The sequence below is a fragment of the Sorex araneus genome, chromosome 1 (assembly GCF_027595985.1).
Source record: "Sorex araneus isolate mSorAra2 chromosome 1, mSorAra2.pri, whole genome shotgun sequence".
NCBI lineage: Eukaryota > Metazoa > Chordata > Mammalia > Eulipotyphla > Soricidae > Sorex > Sorex araneus.
In genome coordinates, this window is record NC_073302.1 from 57,892,170 (window position 1) to 57,908,664 (window position 16,495).

At 38.5% G+C, this 16,495-nt stretch overlaps 1 protein-coding gene across 1 annotated transcript in view; it reads left to right on the forward strand.

Annotated features, from left to right (window-relative positions):
- FREM1 (FRAS1 related extracellular matrix 1) overlaps positions 1 to 16,495 on the forward strand; it is a 152,079-nt gene that overhangs the window by 111,789 nt on the left and 23,795 nt on the right. Inside the window, exons 26-27 of the mRNA XM_055144903.1 lie at positions 533 to 677; positions 12,892 to 13,021. Of these exons, the coding sequence (XP_055000878.1) occupies positions 533 to 677; positions 12,892 to 13,021 (275 nt within the window). The remainder of the gene's footprint in view (positions 1 to 532; positions 678 to 12,891; positions 13,022 to 16,495) is intronic.

Sequence of the window (16,495 nt, forward strand, 5' to 3'; positions counted from 1 at the left end):
CCCAAGGGCTTACTGCTAGATGAGGTTTATAAATCAATATAGGTGCTAAGGAAAGCTTAAAACCAAGTTTTTAAAAATACATCTTGAGTGGGAGAACCAAATACTGATACACATCTGTTTATTGTTTACAACATTTTAAGAGCCAAATTGCAATATAGTCAGAGGAACACGCAGTGCCAGTAAGAGACTCATATTTGTGACTAATTCTATTTTTCTGCCACGAGTTAAGTTGATTAAAAATAATTCTGGAATGGATTTTTTATTGGTCTGATTTTATTTTGTAAATTGTATATTTTTCATCTTCGATGGCAATGATCAACATCAATAAACTGCATAGTATAACATTGTAAATTGCTTACCTTTCTGCTCTCTCTACTTCTATGTTTATATTTTCTTTAAGGTAGAATATTTCTAAGACCAAAACAGTTTAATCATATTTAAGTTCATCAGATTTGAGCCTTATTATAATTGCAATAATGTGAATTTATTTTTAAATAAAATAGCCAGAACATTTTATTATTTTTTTTTACAGGTGAAGTTATCCATGAGACATTTAGCCAAAAGGACTTAAACAGCAAGACCATTCTTTACATCATAAATCCATCTTTGGAAGTAAATTCAGATTTTATGAAATTTCAAATCATGGACCCTTCAGGAAACTCTGCCAATCCTCAAATGTAAATTGCTTTACTTATTCGTATTTCTAATGATAATGTCCAGGATTTTGCTTACTAAAAATGTGAAATTTTCTTTTTCGAACAAAATTTAAAAGGTTAAATATATAGGCCATCTCAAGCTCACATATTTTATTTTGAAGAAAAATGTTTTTATCTATTTCTGCATGGTAATTGGTTCATGGGAAACATAAGGGAGCATGACAAAATTAAGCAGTTAAGTTATGTCGTGATGGGTCATTCCTTTTATGAACATAAGTGCATAAACTATCAAGTGCAGAGAAGTATGTGAAGTTAGCTAGCATCCAGGAATAGGCTCTCAGGCTCATGTACAAATTATGCAGCAAGAGGTCACCCTAGGACTGCGTTAGTAACCAGAATCTCTGAAATTATCTGCAGCAAAAAAGATCTAAAGTAGTCACGAAGGGTTAGCAAAAATATCAAAGCCAGAGGCTGGAGAGATAGCACAGCAGGTAGGATACTTGCATTACTCATGACTGACTGGGGTACAGTTCTTGGCATCTCATATGGTCCCCCGAACATCTGTAAGCATAATTCTTAAGTGCTGAGCTAGGAGTAACCTCTGAGCATCTCTGGGTGTCTGCCTCCTAAATAATCACAAATACAAAGCAGATTACTTGTTACTACATTTAAAAGAAAATTAATGTATCAGATGAAATCAATGGAGAGAAGGGCAGTATTAGGTAACACTTAAAGTATCATCAAGATATTCAAAATAAATTGAGTAACAGATCCTCAAAATTTAAAGGATTAACACTATTAACTTCACTCACTTGGTATCTATTACATACTTTTATGTAATTTAGGCATCAAATAATTTACCGTCTGTCAGATGATTACGTAAAGATTTGTCATGGCCCAATTTTTGGGGGTTGTATTTTTTTCTTTTTTAATGTTTGATCCGTTTACAGGTCAACTCATTAAAAAATTATGCACTTATCCTACTTTTAGCATTTACAAGATACTTATTAACTAAATTCCACAAATGAGCACAGTTTTTCTTGCGTCTTTTATGACAAAATATGGACAATGGAAGCAAATTTTTCTGTATCATTGATTTGGCTTTTCAGTACTGAGTTGCAATCCAAACATTGGCCAGAAGAGGTCTCTGTATCTCTGTAGTGAAAACGGCAACCTTTAAAAAAAATCCCTTCTAAGACACCCAATGTATTTACCCTTAAAAAATGATAGATAGTGCGTGGTTCAGTATTATCATTTCAACAGATTTTTTTTGGGGGGGGTGACTGTTATAATTCATGTGAATAGTACTAAATGCTGAAAAAGAGGTGTGAGTAATAAAGACATGACTTTGGACATTTAAGTATAATCATGAGTTAATGAAAATAGATAACAACCATCCATTAAAATGCTCTTATCTTAGAGAAGTGATTTCTCAACTGACAATATTTGTAGAAAATATTTTTCCGCCCCTCTCTGACAGCCCGGCAAGCTACTGAGAGTATCTCGCCTACACAGAAGAGCCTGGCAAGCTCCCTGTGGCGTATTCGATATGCCAAAAACAGTAACAAGTCTCACAATGGAGATGTTACTGGTGTCCACTCAAGCAAATAGATGAGCAACAGGATGACAGTGAGACAGTGAGACAGTGATACAGTTTTATAATATCTTTTAATTCTCAAGTAAAAAACTTTTAGATCCATCTTCAAACACAAATAAATTGACTTAATTTACTTTTTAATAGTTCAACTTAAACAAACTATTCTCAACATAAGAATATTGATCAGACTTGCAATTAATGCTGGTCATTGGTCCACCAGGCATAAATATAGGGTGGCTGAAAGAGAATTTTTTTCCCACAGTGTTAAATGTTTCACACCTTGCCTTTTTCATTTTTTGTTATAAAGAGCATTGTTTTTGAGGGTAATTTTTATTACAAGTAATCCCATTCTATGGGAGAATCATGGAAGAATTTATACTTTCATTGAGACTATCTGTAATAGGTTCTTGCTGTTGCATGTCAATTTCACATAGTACACAGAAGATATTTTTAATTGCATTTGAAATTATTGTAACTAACAAAACAGAGTAACGCAAAATATACCCACTAAGAATCAGTCAAAAATGCTTATAATTACATTCTGACAGATATTTTTATTTCCTCCTTCCCTAACCTCAGCCCTCTCCCTTTCTCTCTCTCTCTCTCTCTCTCTCTCTCTCTCTCTCTCTCTCTCTCTCTCTCTCTCTCTCCCACTCTCCCAGCTCTGAGTTTGGGGATGCTTTCCAGCAGTGCTCCAGGGACCGTGTGGTAGTCAAGTATAGATCCTTGACATATCAAGGCCTCCCACATGCAAATCATATGCTCAATTGTCAGTCTTTCTCTCTGAACCCTCAAGTTGTTTTCTTCAGAGAGAGCAGGCAGATTAAAAAAATTACTTGGCACGTTTACCTTGCACGCAGCTGACCCGGGTTCGATCCCTGGAATCCCATATGGTCCCCCACGCACTGCCAGGAGTAACTCCTGAGTGCAGAACCAGGAGAAAACCCTGAGCATCGCTGGGTGTGACCCAAAAAGCAAAAAAAAAAATTACTTGGAATTTATCTTAAGTTCTGAAAGGAATAGGAATTTTTTGGAACTAAAAGTACATTTTTCCATTAAGAAACAATGTGGTAGGTAGTAGGTTATTTCCCCAAGAAATAACCTTATTTGTATGGTACACCTAGTTACGTGTACCATACAAACCACAGACATTTTAAATATAATTCTCTCTTTCTTTTTTTTTCCATTGATTTTTGTTTAATCATCACAATGAACTATAAGTTAGGTATCACAGTCCAAAGTAGTCAGATGAGAAAACTGAAACACGGCAATAGGGAGTGACTTAGCCCTTAGTGAAGTAGCAGCGATTCAGGGCCAGGAATTGTGGCTCTGGAGTGTCTGGTTTCCTAACTACGCTCAAGAATCTTGCTTGATTATAAATGCAGTGGGGCTGGAGTGATAGCACAGCAGCTAGGGTGTTAGCCTTGCATGCAGCCAACCTGGGTTCGATTCCTCCGACCCTCTTGGAGAGCCCGGCAAGCTACCGAGAGTATCTTGCATGCACGGCAGAGCCTGGCAAGCTACCTGTGGTGTATGTGATATGTCAAACACAGTAACAACAAGTCTCACGATGGAGACGTTACTGGTGCCCGCTCAAGCAAATTGACAAGCAATGGGATGACAGTGATAAATGCAGTACAGTCCTCATGAGAAACCTGCAAAGGAAAAGCCACAGCAGGCAGAGCTCCTTTCTTTTCCTGGGACATTAGCTACCCAGGCAGTGGGAGAGGAGGAATATTTATTCCTCACAAACCTTAGGTTTCTTTGTTTTCAAACGTACCTTTGTCGTACTGGACAGAAAGTTGTGATAAAGTTAATAATCAATACGTCACTGGGTTTGGAGCCAAAGTACAGGTTTGAACTTTATCTCTGCCACTGACCTAAATGATTACAGAAAGCTTAGTTTTCTCATCTGTAAAATGGGGATAGTACCATAATTTGTGTAAAGAAACAAATGACAAAGAATCTTGTATATTTAAAGTCTCCTTAACAAATGTAACCTTGTGTTGATTACGTTGTTGCTCATCCATGTGTGTTTTTATCACAATTGCCTGAAGTATCCTGGAGATGTTCAGTTGCCAACTAAAATCTATCTCTAATTAGAAATCATCTCTGAGATGATTCACAACATGAACAATGTGTTGACAAATGAGCTAAATGCTACAGAACTAAATGTTCTTGTTTGGCATGGACAGGATTAATAGTCTAACACTCAGCAACATTTGAAGGGGGTGAAAAGCTACAGTAATATACCTCAAGGGACCAGTATGTGCAACAAAGAAGAGTTATGTTAAAGCAAAGAAAAGTTATGTTAAAGAATAAAGAGGATCTATGTTCAGTGCTAATAAGTTTTGCCACTGCAGCATTATTATGAAGCATTCGTCCTGAAAGGTCAGTAGATGTTCTATTATAAAAGGCTGCTAAGAAATGCTGGTTTACTAAAACTAATAGAGTTATTGCTAGCTCATTGACTTGCTTGCTTTTACCTGCATCACCTCTGAGCATCGTGGAGATGCTTTATGGAGGAATCACTGAGACAAAACATATGGAACACATTGAACACAACTTATCTCAACTTTATTTGACTGTGGATGACTGCCCCATTTGCACTAAATCCTCAAATAACTCAGAGCCGGATTTGCATCAAATACGTTTAGGGCATACCTTTTTGAGAAAACAAATCATGATGCTGTGAATTTGCATCAAGATTTAGATTTAGCTGAAAGGCCACATTTCAGGTATGCACCGGGTGCTTTCATGTATGCATTGTTTAATCCAATGTGCAAAAGACAATACTTTGATGGCAACAAAAAAAAATCAAGCTCTAGAATTTTAGTATTTCACCTGAAGTCACTGAGCAGAAGAGTGGGAGTTCTGATGCAGAACCCTGACCTCTTGACCTGAAGTTCAAGAAGTCTCTGGCGTGGATTCTGCCTTCTTGTGACTCACTCCCAAGTTCCTGTCTGCTCTCTGGTAGAAATTCAAACTCTTGATCAGAATTCCCAAAGTTAGTGACATGAGACTCACAGGGATCATCAAAAAACACCTATGTGGACCCTGGTATGCAGCCCACCTCCAGCCAAGGGAATTTCCTAATATGTTTTTTAAGTTGATTTCTGTTTTGTCAAAGAAAGCAAACTTAAAAGAGAAACCAATTCTCAAGTTTTTCAAAACTCAATAGCTGCTTCTCTAGCTGCCCCAGAATTCCAACTCCTCCCCTCCTTCTGACTCCCTTTGAGTCTGTCCTTCCATTGTTCTACTTTGCCTGCTTAGCTGTAAAGAAGGACAAAGGACTTTGGAATGGTTCAGCAACTTTCATGCAGCCTCTTACAGGGAAAGAGGTTGAAACTTGACTCAGCCCCCTGCATGCCAGAAGTAAAAGCATTTGTTTTTAGACAAGAACTAGGAAAACACAGAGGAAATGAAAGAAAATAGTACTTATTAAGCACCCACTGTGTACAGGTGCCTTATACATAAAAACTAATTTTAATTTTCATCATTTGATATGCATAGAATTCTCCTCATTTTAAAGATAATGGAAACTTAGGCCAAGAGAGACTGAATAACTGACCGTAATCAACACCTATAAGTAGTTGCAAAATGTGTTGCAAAATGTGTCTGACTCTAAAAATCCTGTTGTGGGTATTCAGGATACTGCCTTCTGGCTGAACACTTTTTCCCCATTATCACTGGAGAAGGTAAATCTGTAAACACAGGTGTTTGAAGCATCACATTATAGAGTTTAATAACATAATCTTTGACTCCACAAGCCTTGAATTGAACATTTAGAAATATTTTTTTAACATTTCAAATTTCTTAAATTGTATTTTACTTGGTTCTAAATGAAGATCTAGTCGTAAAATAATCACAATTTGGGAGGGCTGGAGCCACAGTACAATGGGAAGGGCATTTGCCTTGCACCAACAGTTTCTATCCTCAGCATCCCATATAGTCCCCTGAGTACTGCCAGAAGTGATTCCTGAGTGCAGAGCCAGGAGTAACCCCTAAGCATTGCCAAATGTGGCCTAAAAATGTAAAAAAAAATAAGAAGAAGAAGAAGGAGGAAGAGGAGAAGGAGGAGGAGGAGGAGAATTTGAGGATCTATGAAACTTTATGCTGAGAAGTTCAATCTATTTAATGAGTACTTATTAAGGTTTATTGAGCTCCTTTGAAGTATAGAGTCCTTATTATTATGCTTTGGTGTAAGGAAACTGAGGCATAGAACAGTAAGGTGCATTTTTTTCCCACACACTCTTGTTAACCTGGATTAATGTCCCAAATCCCAAACTGGTGTTTTAATCCTAAGTGTTTCTTTCAGTTGACATAAATGAATAGGAATAAAGAAATAATACTAAAATGAAATGCTAAAGCTTCTTATGTGCAAATCTAGTAGTCACAAAGTGAAATACCAAAATGTACATAGTTTGGTCAATGTATGTTGACATTTGGGTCCAAATCACCTTTGGTCATAGAGTGGGGTGGGGAAGTGAGCTAGCAGCCCTGTGCCTGCAGGATGGTTGGCAGCAACCCCCCAGCCTCTGTCCACTGAATGCCAGTATCGTCTTCGTCCCATTTCTGATTATCCTAGCTATTTTTAGATACTGCCAAATGTTAAGAATCACGATATATGATGGAAAACTGCCTATGTGTGTGAAAATCATGCTTTATGATAGGATACTCCTGTGTCAATGCCCATCTTTCTCTATACTCTAACAAAGTTCAATAATAGCCAAATTATTCAAAGTTAGGGCGTAGCACAAATATGAATATAATTTGGCGTGGCCTGGAGCAATTGTTCAATAGACTGAGCACATGTTTACATGTAGGAGTCCTGGGTTCAATCTCTGGCACCACATGGTCCTCAGAGAAACCCCATACTGCTGAGCTAGCAGTGGTCCCTGAGCTTATAATGTGGCTTATAAAACAAAACTAAACAAATAAAATATCATTTACCTTAGCCTATACAAAGTGTAATGAATATGAAACTAATAAGATTGTAGAAAGAATAATTTCTGTGATCTTGTAAGCTTTGGCAAGTGTGCTAAGTGGGAATTTTTTTAATTAATTTCACAAAAATGTATTGAGAATTTACTATGTCCTGGTTAGTCTATAATGAATGGACTTGGTAATGCATCAGCTAAGTAAAGGCTCTTACTTATTTGAGCATATGTAGTATCTGAGTAAATCGAGTAATCATATTTTTGTGTTTTAGGAAATAAAAAAGTTGATCAGAATGGGATATCACAGGTATGGGGAACAGATTTCAATTTCAAGTTTGGTTTTTAAATAGCGTTTCTTGCTCCTGACTTGGTAAGGGGCAGGGATCAGAAGTCTCATAACTTCTAACTCAGTTCATTTTCACGACTCCACCACATAGAACACATTTTTCCATGATGACTGAGAAGTCCTGAAAATGCACAGGAAAGTGTTTGCCCACTGGGAATGACCAAGGCACAGCTGCAAGTGTCTGGATATAGTTTTGATTATTGGAATTAGAGGGCAGTTGTGCTGCTGGTGTCCAGTGGGTACAAAACATGGATGTTGCTAAACATTTCACAAGAGAGAATAGCCTTTCCCGAGAATGATCTGATCTGGTCCCAAATGTCAGAGGGTTAAAGTAGAAATATCTTGGCTTAGGAGTTTGTTGTTGTTGTTGTTTTGCTTTCTGGGTCATACCTGGCGAGATGCACAGGGGTTACTCCTGGCTCTGCACTCAGGAATTACTCCTGGTTGTGCTCGGGGGACCGTATAGGATGCTGGGAATCAAACCCAGGTCAGCCAGGTGCAAGGCAAAGGTCCTGCCCACTATGCTATTGCTCCAGATCTGGCTTAGGAGTTTAAGGAGCTGTCTTCTCAGGCAAAATTATTTTCATTGATTGCCACCTTAGTTTAACAGAAAGCCCCTTCCCCAGCTTAACTTCTAGCTAGTGTGAGCTTTACTAAATGGAAGAAGAAAAGAGGCCAATATTAAAATGTATGATGATTTGAGCCTAATCTTGTCTCACATGACCTGTACATTCCCAGATTTCCAGGCTTCTCTCCTAGACTCCTACATCTGGTCATCCCCAGAATGCCACACAGACAGCTGTGTGGCTTCTTGTAGGGAAACTTCCCAAGTGACTGACTACATCTGTTATCTTTCTTCGAGGTGTTTGCATAGCATTTAAGCAACCAGAGTCTCAGTATAAAAATACAGCACTGCAGTAAACAAAAGAGCATATCCCAAACTTGTTGCACCTGGTTTGCAGATAATACGTTGCAATTTAAATTCTTCTATCTGGAAAAATATGGAGCTTGGCTTAAATGTCATGGCTTTTCAGTAGATCTTTATTATTTGCAGTGAGAAGTTAGTTTCAAGGAAAGAAAGAACGCAGTGGAATGATAACCTCAACCTCCAGGCATTAGGCAGCATTCTACTGGCACTTCAGGGAAATAAACGCTTTCCCCCTAACATCGAGACTTCTTATGCTTGAAGCTGAGCAGCACTTAACATGATCTTCTTGTGGATCTAGATCCATAACCAAATTGCATTTAGCTTTAGTCCTTGAGGTCATCTGGATCTGAATAGGATTGCACTGTAGCACTGTAGCACTGTTGTCCTGTTGTTCATTGATTTGTTTATCAATTTGCTCGAGTGGGCACCAGTAATGTCTCCATTGTGAGAATTGTTGTTACTGTTTTTGGCATATCCAATACACCATGGGTGGCTTGCCAGGCTCTGCCATGCAGGCGGGATAGTCTCGGTAACTTGCCGGGCTCTCCGAGAGGGACGAAAGAATTGAACCCGGGTAGGCCACGTGCAAGGCAAACACCCTACTGGGGCTGGAGCAATAGCACAGCAGGTTGGGCATTTGCCTTGCACGCGGCGAGGCAAATGCCCAACCTGCTGATTGATTCCTCCGTCCCTCTTGGATAGTCAAAACTGAAGAGGAATACTGATTAATTTTTGTTTCTGTGGTTAGCATGAGCAATAGATAGATTCTTAAAATCTTGAACATTGAGGGGCCAGAGCAAGAGTAGGGCAGGCACAGTGCTTGCCTCACATGTGACCAACCTGGGCTTGATCCCTGGCACAACCTATGGTCCCCTGCACTGCCACACTAATCCCTGAGCACAAAACCAAGAGTAAGCTCTGAGTAGCACTAAACAAAATGATTCCCCTAAAGATTGTCATTGAGACCCTTTACTGATATTTAGCTGAAAATCATTCATAGTTATTAATTTTACTCATTTCCTCAGCTCGCCTCCCCATACCATTTGATCTGTCTGTCTCAGCCCTTGATTCTGGTTGATTTCTCCTTTCTCATTTGCCTGAGTCAGTTAGGAATTCTTTGCAAGTTGTCTCTTCTATTGGCATCTGTAATATCCCTGTTGTTTATCTTGTGATTCTTTAGATGTAGTCATTAACTTCCTTATTTCTTTATATAGTTCATTCCTGATTTTGTTAGACATCATGATTTACAATCTTGCTAATGACAGGGTTTCTCTCATACAATGTTCCAACATCACATCCTCCACCAGTGTTTCCCCATCTTCCCACGCCCCTATACTCCACCATGATAAGCTCAGTTCTGTAGATTAGTTCTAGACTTTGTTGCCTTTGGCCTTTTGTTTTCCTCTTACTATGATTCTTTATGATCCAAATAAGAGAGACATTATTCTGTATCTGTTCTTCTTTTGTCTGACTAACTTCACTCAGCATGATACTATCTAGATACATCCATGTAGCAGCAAATCACAAGATTTTCTCCTTTCTTATAGTAGATTAGTATTCTATTATGCATATATACTACAGTTTCTTTATCTAGTCACCTGTTCTTGGACACTGGGCTGTTTCCACATTTTATTCATGCCCGATTTTAATTTAGGTGCAATAATAACTCTTGAGGCCACCAATATGAGGATACTTTCTACATATCAAATTTTATAAAATCTTGCATGCCAGTAACAAATTTTATATCTATTGACTGAATAGGACTGGAGCAATAGCACAGTGGGCAAGGCATTTGCCTTGCACATGACCGACCCGGCTTTGATTCCTCTATCCCTCTCGGAGCACCCAGCAAGCCATCGAGAGTATCCCACCCGCACAGCAGAGCCTGGCAAGCTACCTGTGGCATATTTGATATGCCAAAAACAGTAACAACAAGTCTCACAATAGAGACGTTACTGATGCTCGCTCAAACAAATTGATGAACAATGGGATGACAGTGCTACAGTGCTATATTGACTGAATAAATAAATGCGTAATTAATATTTGTTATATTGCTATATAGTAATGTATAAATCAAACAAGTGTGTGAATCTTTTCCAAATACTATGATTTTATAACTTCATGAGCCTCTGTAGTAATTCCATGTTCCTAGCCTATTCTTGGACCAGCACGTCCTTGGAATAGGAGCATGTACTACTGAGTTTATTTTGCCAATGAACTTAAATCTATAGGCTATTATTTTAATGCATTATTGGTGTGAAGGTACAGGTTGTTAGAAAATAAACTTACTCTCTAACATAAGTGGTCTCTGGAAAGCCTAAAGTCCTGTGAAATTTGTAAACTGCATGTTTCAAATGTAACTCAGAATTTCTGGTTGTGAAAAAAAATGTCAAAAATACAATTAATCTAAAATAGTGCTTCCTAAAATAAGTGATGAAATCATTTGAGCAGGCACTGAAGCCACCTGGGGAAAGGGTTATAGTAGCCTTCCGTGCAATTGGAAGCATTTTGTTTATTCACTTAAGAAGGTAGGTGTCCTACCTTAAATATAACTATATCTCATAGTAAATCAATAAAATTAAAACTAAAGGAACTATAAGTGATATTATTGGAGGGAGAACCTAAAGAGATGTTGTAGACCAATAAATTTGGGAAACCTCTGACTTGGAAGAGACTGAATCTAGAAACAAGTTGGAGAAGTACTGTCAGATAATCACTAAAAAAAAATTTTTCTTTTGCTTTTTTGGGTCACACCCAGAGATGCACAGGGGTTACTCCTGGCTCTGCACTCAGGAATTACGCCTGGCGGTGGTGCTTAGGAGACTTATGGGATGCTGGGATTAGAACCCGGGTTGACCGCATGCAAGGCAAACGCCCTACCCACTGTGCTATCGCTCCAGGAGCAATCACTGAAATTTTTATAAACATATAGTGAAAGATAAATGGTTAAAACAAAAGCAGTGAAAATATGTTTAATAGTAAACTATTGATAGTAAATATTGTGTGCATCTTTCATATTGCTGAAGATTACAGGGGTTTTGTGTTCAGAATAAAAATGGTTAGTGAAATACTTCATGTTCTCTCACCTCCAAAGGGGAAGTATTTTAGGGTAAAGATACTGTATTCCTCTGCATGAATTCAAACAACCATTGTCACGGAGAACCTCATTTGGGAAAAAGGAATGGTAGAGAAGAAGATTTGGTATCAAATTTATGTTGGGAATTTCATCTGTGCCCTCTAGTAACTTAGTGACATCTTTTTTTTTTTCCTTTTGAAAAAGTAACTTAAATTCTCTAGGGCTCAATTTGCTTTTCAGAAAACCTAAGTTAGTCTAATCTTATGAGATTTAAAGGAAGATAGTTTCTATGTTAATTCATTTTAAATGTTAACTCACAAGTATATTATGGGAATAAAAGCACCACCATACTTATCAGGTTTATTCAGTTGTACAGCTGCACCCAGGCTACATATTAGCAGAGTCCTTTCATATACACATAAAGAGAAACACATAATGGCTTATAAAACACATACACATTTTATCCCTTAAGCATATCAAAGATGACTTGTTATTAAAGCGAAGCCAAGTTCAGAGGAGAACTGTATCTAGAGCAGTTCTGGATATAATATTGAATGAAGCCAAAATCTAAGCTAAGAAAGCTCATATTAGTGTCCTTTCCCAAAAAGAATATCTTTTTGAGTGTAGCTGCTAATGGTCCCTTTCCCTTTAGAATACTCAAGTTTAAATGTTTAGACCATATTTATGGTCTTTTGGGCCCTATATTTATTATCTCATATGTTTTTATACATAGTTCTATATTATAAATTTAGTCCCTAAGCCTTGAAGTTCATTTTCCTGGGGAAGATATATTCAACTTAGTCAACTTGGTTAAATCTCTGCTTTGGAAGGAAAAGTTATATGCTAGACATGTTGTGGGGTACCCACAACAAATAGCTGTAGTGCCTCTGACAATTTTGTAATTTTGGTTTCTACATTTTATAATGAGATTCTATATTGGCATGAAGGAGTTGTGTCATACCTGGCAGTTCTCAGGTTTACTCCTGGTTCTGTGCTCACCAGCCGCTCCTGGCATTGCTCAGAGGACCACAAGCAGTGCCAGAGATCAAATCAGAGTTTGCTGCATGCAAGGCAAGTGCTTTAACCCCTGCTCCATCTCAACATCCCTGAAATGGAATTTTAATATATGCTCCTATTTATTATACAAAGTAGCTATAAGCACCAAATGGAATCATGTTAAAAGCTCTCTATGAATTCAAACGGCCCATAAAAATGGAAGGAACTTTTAGCATTGGTGAAGGTTGATTAAAAACCTCTCTAACATGCGTAAATCTTCTCTCCTTCAAAGGGTCCCTATAGATACCTTTCTATATCTTTCTTACTATTTTTCTTTTCCTTTTGTGCACAGTTTGGAACTGAAATGGTCTCATATTGAATGGTCGCAGGCTGAGTACGAGGTGTGTGAAAATGTGGGTGTATTACCCTTGGAAATTGTCAGAAGGGGACATTCTATGGACTCAGCCTTCGTGAGTGTGAAGGTAACATCAAAATGTAACTACCAAGCTAAAATGCATGTTTAAAAATGTTGCTTTGTAGAAAGCATTTTCCTATAAAATTCATAATAATCAAGGAAATGTTAAGTTCATGGGTATCACACCATATTTCAGGATCTAAGTACAAAATCTTCTTGACCCTCTTTCTACATTTATTATCTTTTCTGTTTGTTTTGAGGCCTCACCTGGTGATGCTTAAGGATTGTTCCTGGCCCTGCGCTCAGGAATACCTGGTAGTACTCAGTGAACTATATGCAATATTGAGGAACTAACGTGGGGTTGGCTGCATGCAAGGCAACCTACATTTATTATTTCTTATATATAATTTTCACACTTAATTATATATTATAAATGTATCTCTTAAGCCTTGAAGTTTATTTTCCTAGGGCTATATATTCAACTTAATCAACTTAGTCACTTTTGCTTAAAAAAAAAGTTGTATGCTAAATCTTTTGTAGGATACTCACAACCAATTCTATTTATTTAAAAAATTTTTTTAATTGACTCACTGTGAAATAGACCCTTACAAAGACGTTCATGATTAGGTTTTAGTCATACAGTGTTCCAACACTCATCCCTCCACCAGTGTACATTCTCAGCCCTAGTGTCTCCAGGTTCCCTCCTCTCGCCAACCACCCCTCACCCCCCAGCTTGCCTCTATGGCAGGCACTTTTCTTCTTTCTTCTTCCTCTTCTTCTCCTCCTCCTCCTCCTCCTCCTCCTCCTCCTCCTCCTCCTCCTCCTCCTCCTCCTCCTCCTCCTTCTTCTTCTTCTTCTTCTTCTTCTTCTTCTTCTTCTTCTTCTTCTTCTTCTTCTTCTTCCCCCTTCCCCTCCCCTTCCCTTCTCCTCCCCTCCCTTTTCCCCTCTCCTTCCCCTCCCCTCCCCCTTCCCCTTCTTCTTCTCTCTCTTTCTCTCTGTCTCTGTCTCTCTGTCTCTCTCCCTTCTCTTCCTTTTGGGCATTGTGGTTTGCAATACAGAAACTGAAAGTCACAATCAATTTTAATCCCCACATAGAATTTTTTTTTTGTATATACAGGGTCACTTTCTTTGGTCTCAGTGGATAAGATTAATCGGTACATATTATCTTGAGAATTTCCTATGCTACTCAGAATTGTCACTGTCACTGTCATCCTGTTGTTCATCGAATTACTCAAGCAGGCACCAGTAATATCTCTATCGTGAGCCTTGTTGTTACTTTATTTGGCATATCAAATACTCCACAGGTAGCTTGCCAGGCTATGCCGTGCGGGCGAGATACTCTCGGTAGCTTGCCAGGCTCTCCGAGAGGGGCAGAGGAATCGAACCCGGGTTGGCTGCATGCAAGGCAAGCGCCCTACCCGCTGTGCTATCGCTCCAACTGAACTACTCAGAATTAAGTGAACATATATGCATACAGACATCATGAAATATTAGGGATTTTCAGCAATTACTTTTGGACCAATTGACGAGCTGTTCTTTTCCTTTGGTGTAGAGTGGAGCACAACCTATGATTCAGAACAGCAAGAGGTTCACTATGGGTCATTATTAGGGGTCACTATGGCACTAAATGAGAGAATGAAAGGTTATACACAGTATTGATGAAGAGTGAGTCCAAAAGGCTCCCTTCCTCAAGTGCCCTGTATATTTAACTGGGCACTGATTTTTAACTTCTGGTGGAAATGATGTCCCTCTCTAATTAAGTATTAATTATAATAATGTATTCACATTGCCCTCATGACCTGGTACACCTTAGTACAACCAGGTCCAGACTCAGTATTTATCCAGTGGCCACAGACTTTCTTTATTGTTACTAAAACAACAGACAACTTGGTGTGCCTGTAATTTCCCAGCAGATTGTTTACGGAGAAAGAGTCTGCCTGGATGGTTTTCTAATAGTCCTCTGGTCCTTCATAGAAAGCGCCATATGCTCTTCTCGGGAGTTTTGGGCCACACTGCCATGCACCTTGCCAGGAAGAACATACGTGGTGTGACATGGAACCTTTTGTCTGCTTAAACTGAGCACTTACCATACATGAGCCTGCCGATGGAGTATGCTGGCCTTCCTCAAACCCAGTTCGGAGTCTTTCAGAAACTCTGCCCAGGGCCCTTCTGCTTCCTCACACAGTCTCAAGCTTACTAGTTACTTGACTAGGAGAAGGAAGAGAGGGAATTTTTACCCTGTGTGGTTCGTTCTGATTTGAACCAGTGTGATTTCTGCAATCACCTTACCTCACAACTTTCCTTTTCCCACCTAGGATTCTGTAAACTCAGTGGTGGTAAATACAAGGTAATTGCATATGCAAGAGCCATGCAGAGAATTGTAACTTACAGCATATGGTGGAAACAGGTTTACAATGGGTTGCCTTCACACAATGAAAGTTTGTTCAGGAGGAGCCTTGGCACTGTAGACAAAGAACAAATGGTTGCTTAGGAGGTAAAACACCTTCTTCTGGTTAATGTTTCCACTGCAGACTCACTAGCAGAGGTTATAATTTTTGACTTAAAAAGAAATAGTGTCTGAGACATCAGAAATAACAACTTGTAGGTTGATAATTGTGCACTTTTATCACAAAGAAGATAAGGAAGACCTTTGTAAGATAATGAAGAAATATTGTACCACCTCCCCAAGCGTCAGAAACATCTTTAAAGATGCAAAAGTAACAGCTGCCAACTGTACTCAACTTCTCATTCAGTGACCTCCTTTTCAAACCAGTCAAGGACACTAGTTTCCTTTTGTGGGGCGGTAGTGTGTTTAGGTCATATCTGCCTCTGCTCGGGGATTACTCCTGGCTCCATGTTCAGAAATCCCCCTGGTGTTAGAGAACTCTATTCTCAACAGATATCTAGGCTTCCTCCAGGACAGGAAAGGTCAGTCTTTGTGATGCTGTAAGTTCCCTCTGGTTTTAAGCTCTGGACGTGAGGAAGAGGGGATCAATCAGTCAACAGTCTGTCTTGAGCAGAATGGTTTTCGATTTTTTTTTTTTTCACAATAACCCACTTGGTGAAATCTACAGAGCTCTTGGTTCCAGGTGTGGATTTTGTGGAAGTGACTTGTTCATGAGATAGATCATTCCACAAGCTGTCATTCAGGTCTGTGAAGATGAAACTTCATCCAGATAAGAAGACACACCAGCCTGGTTTTAGTTCTACTAATTTTAAGGATCATCTTGAAGTTTCCAGAATACATTATCAGATAGGTTGTTAGGATACCTCTCTCCCTTTTTTCTTATTCATTTCTCCACAACCATATTTTCAGAGTTATTCTTTTAAAAGCAGGTTGATGTAGAGGGAAGACAATGCAATAAAATGATTTTCATAATATAGAAAAATATCGCTTAAAATTCATCTTACTTTCTCCAATAATGGAGTACAAAAAAGCTTTACTTTTACCTTCACTGATATTAATATAGAAGAAATTAACTATGTAGCCTAAATCTAAAATTATTTATTATAAAAATGGTTTATAGCATATGTTTAAAAT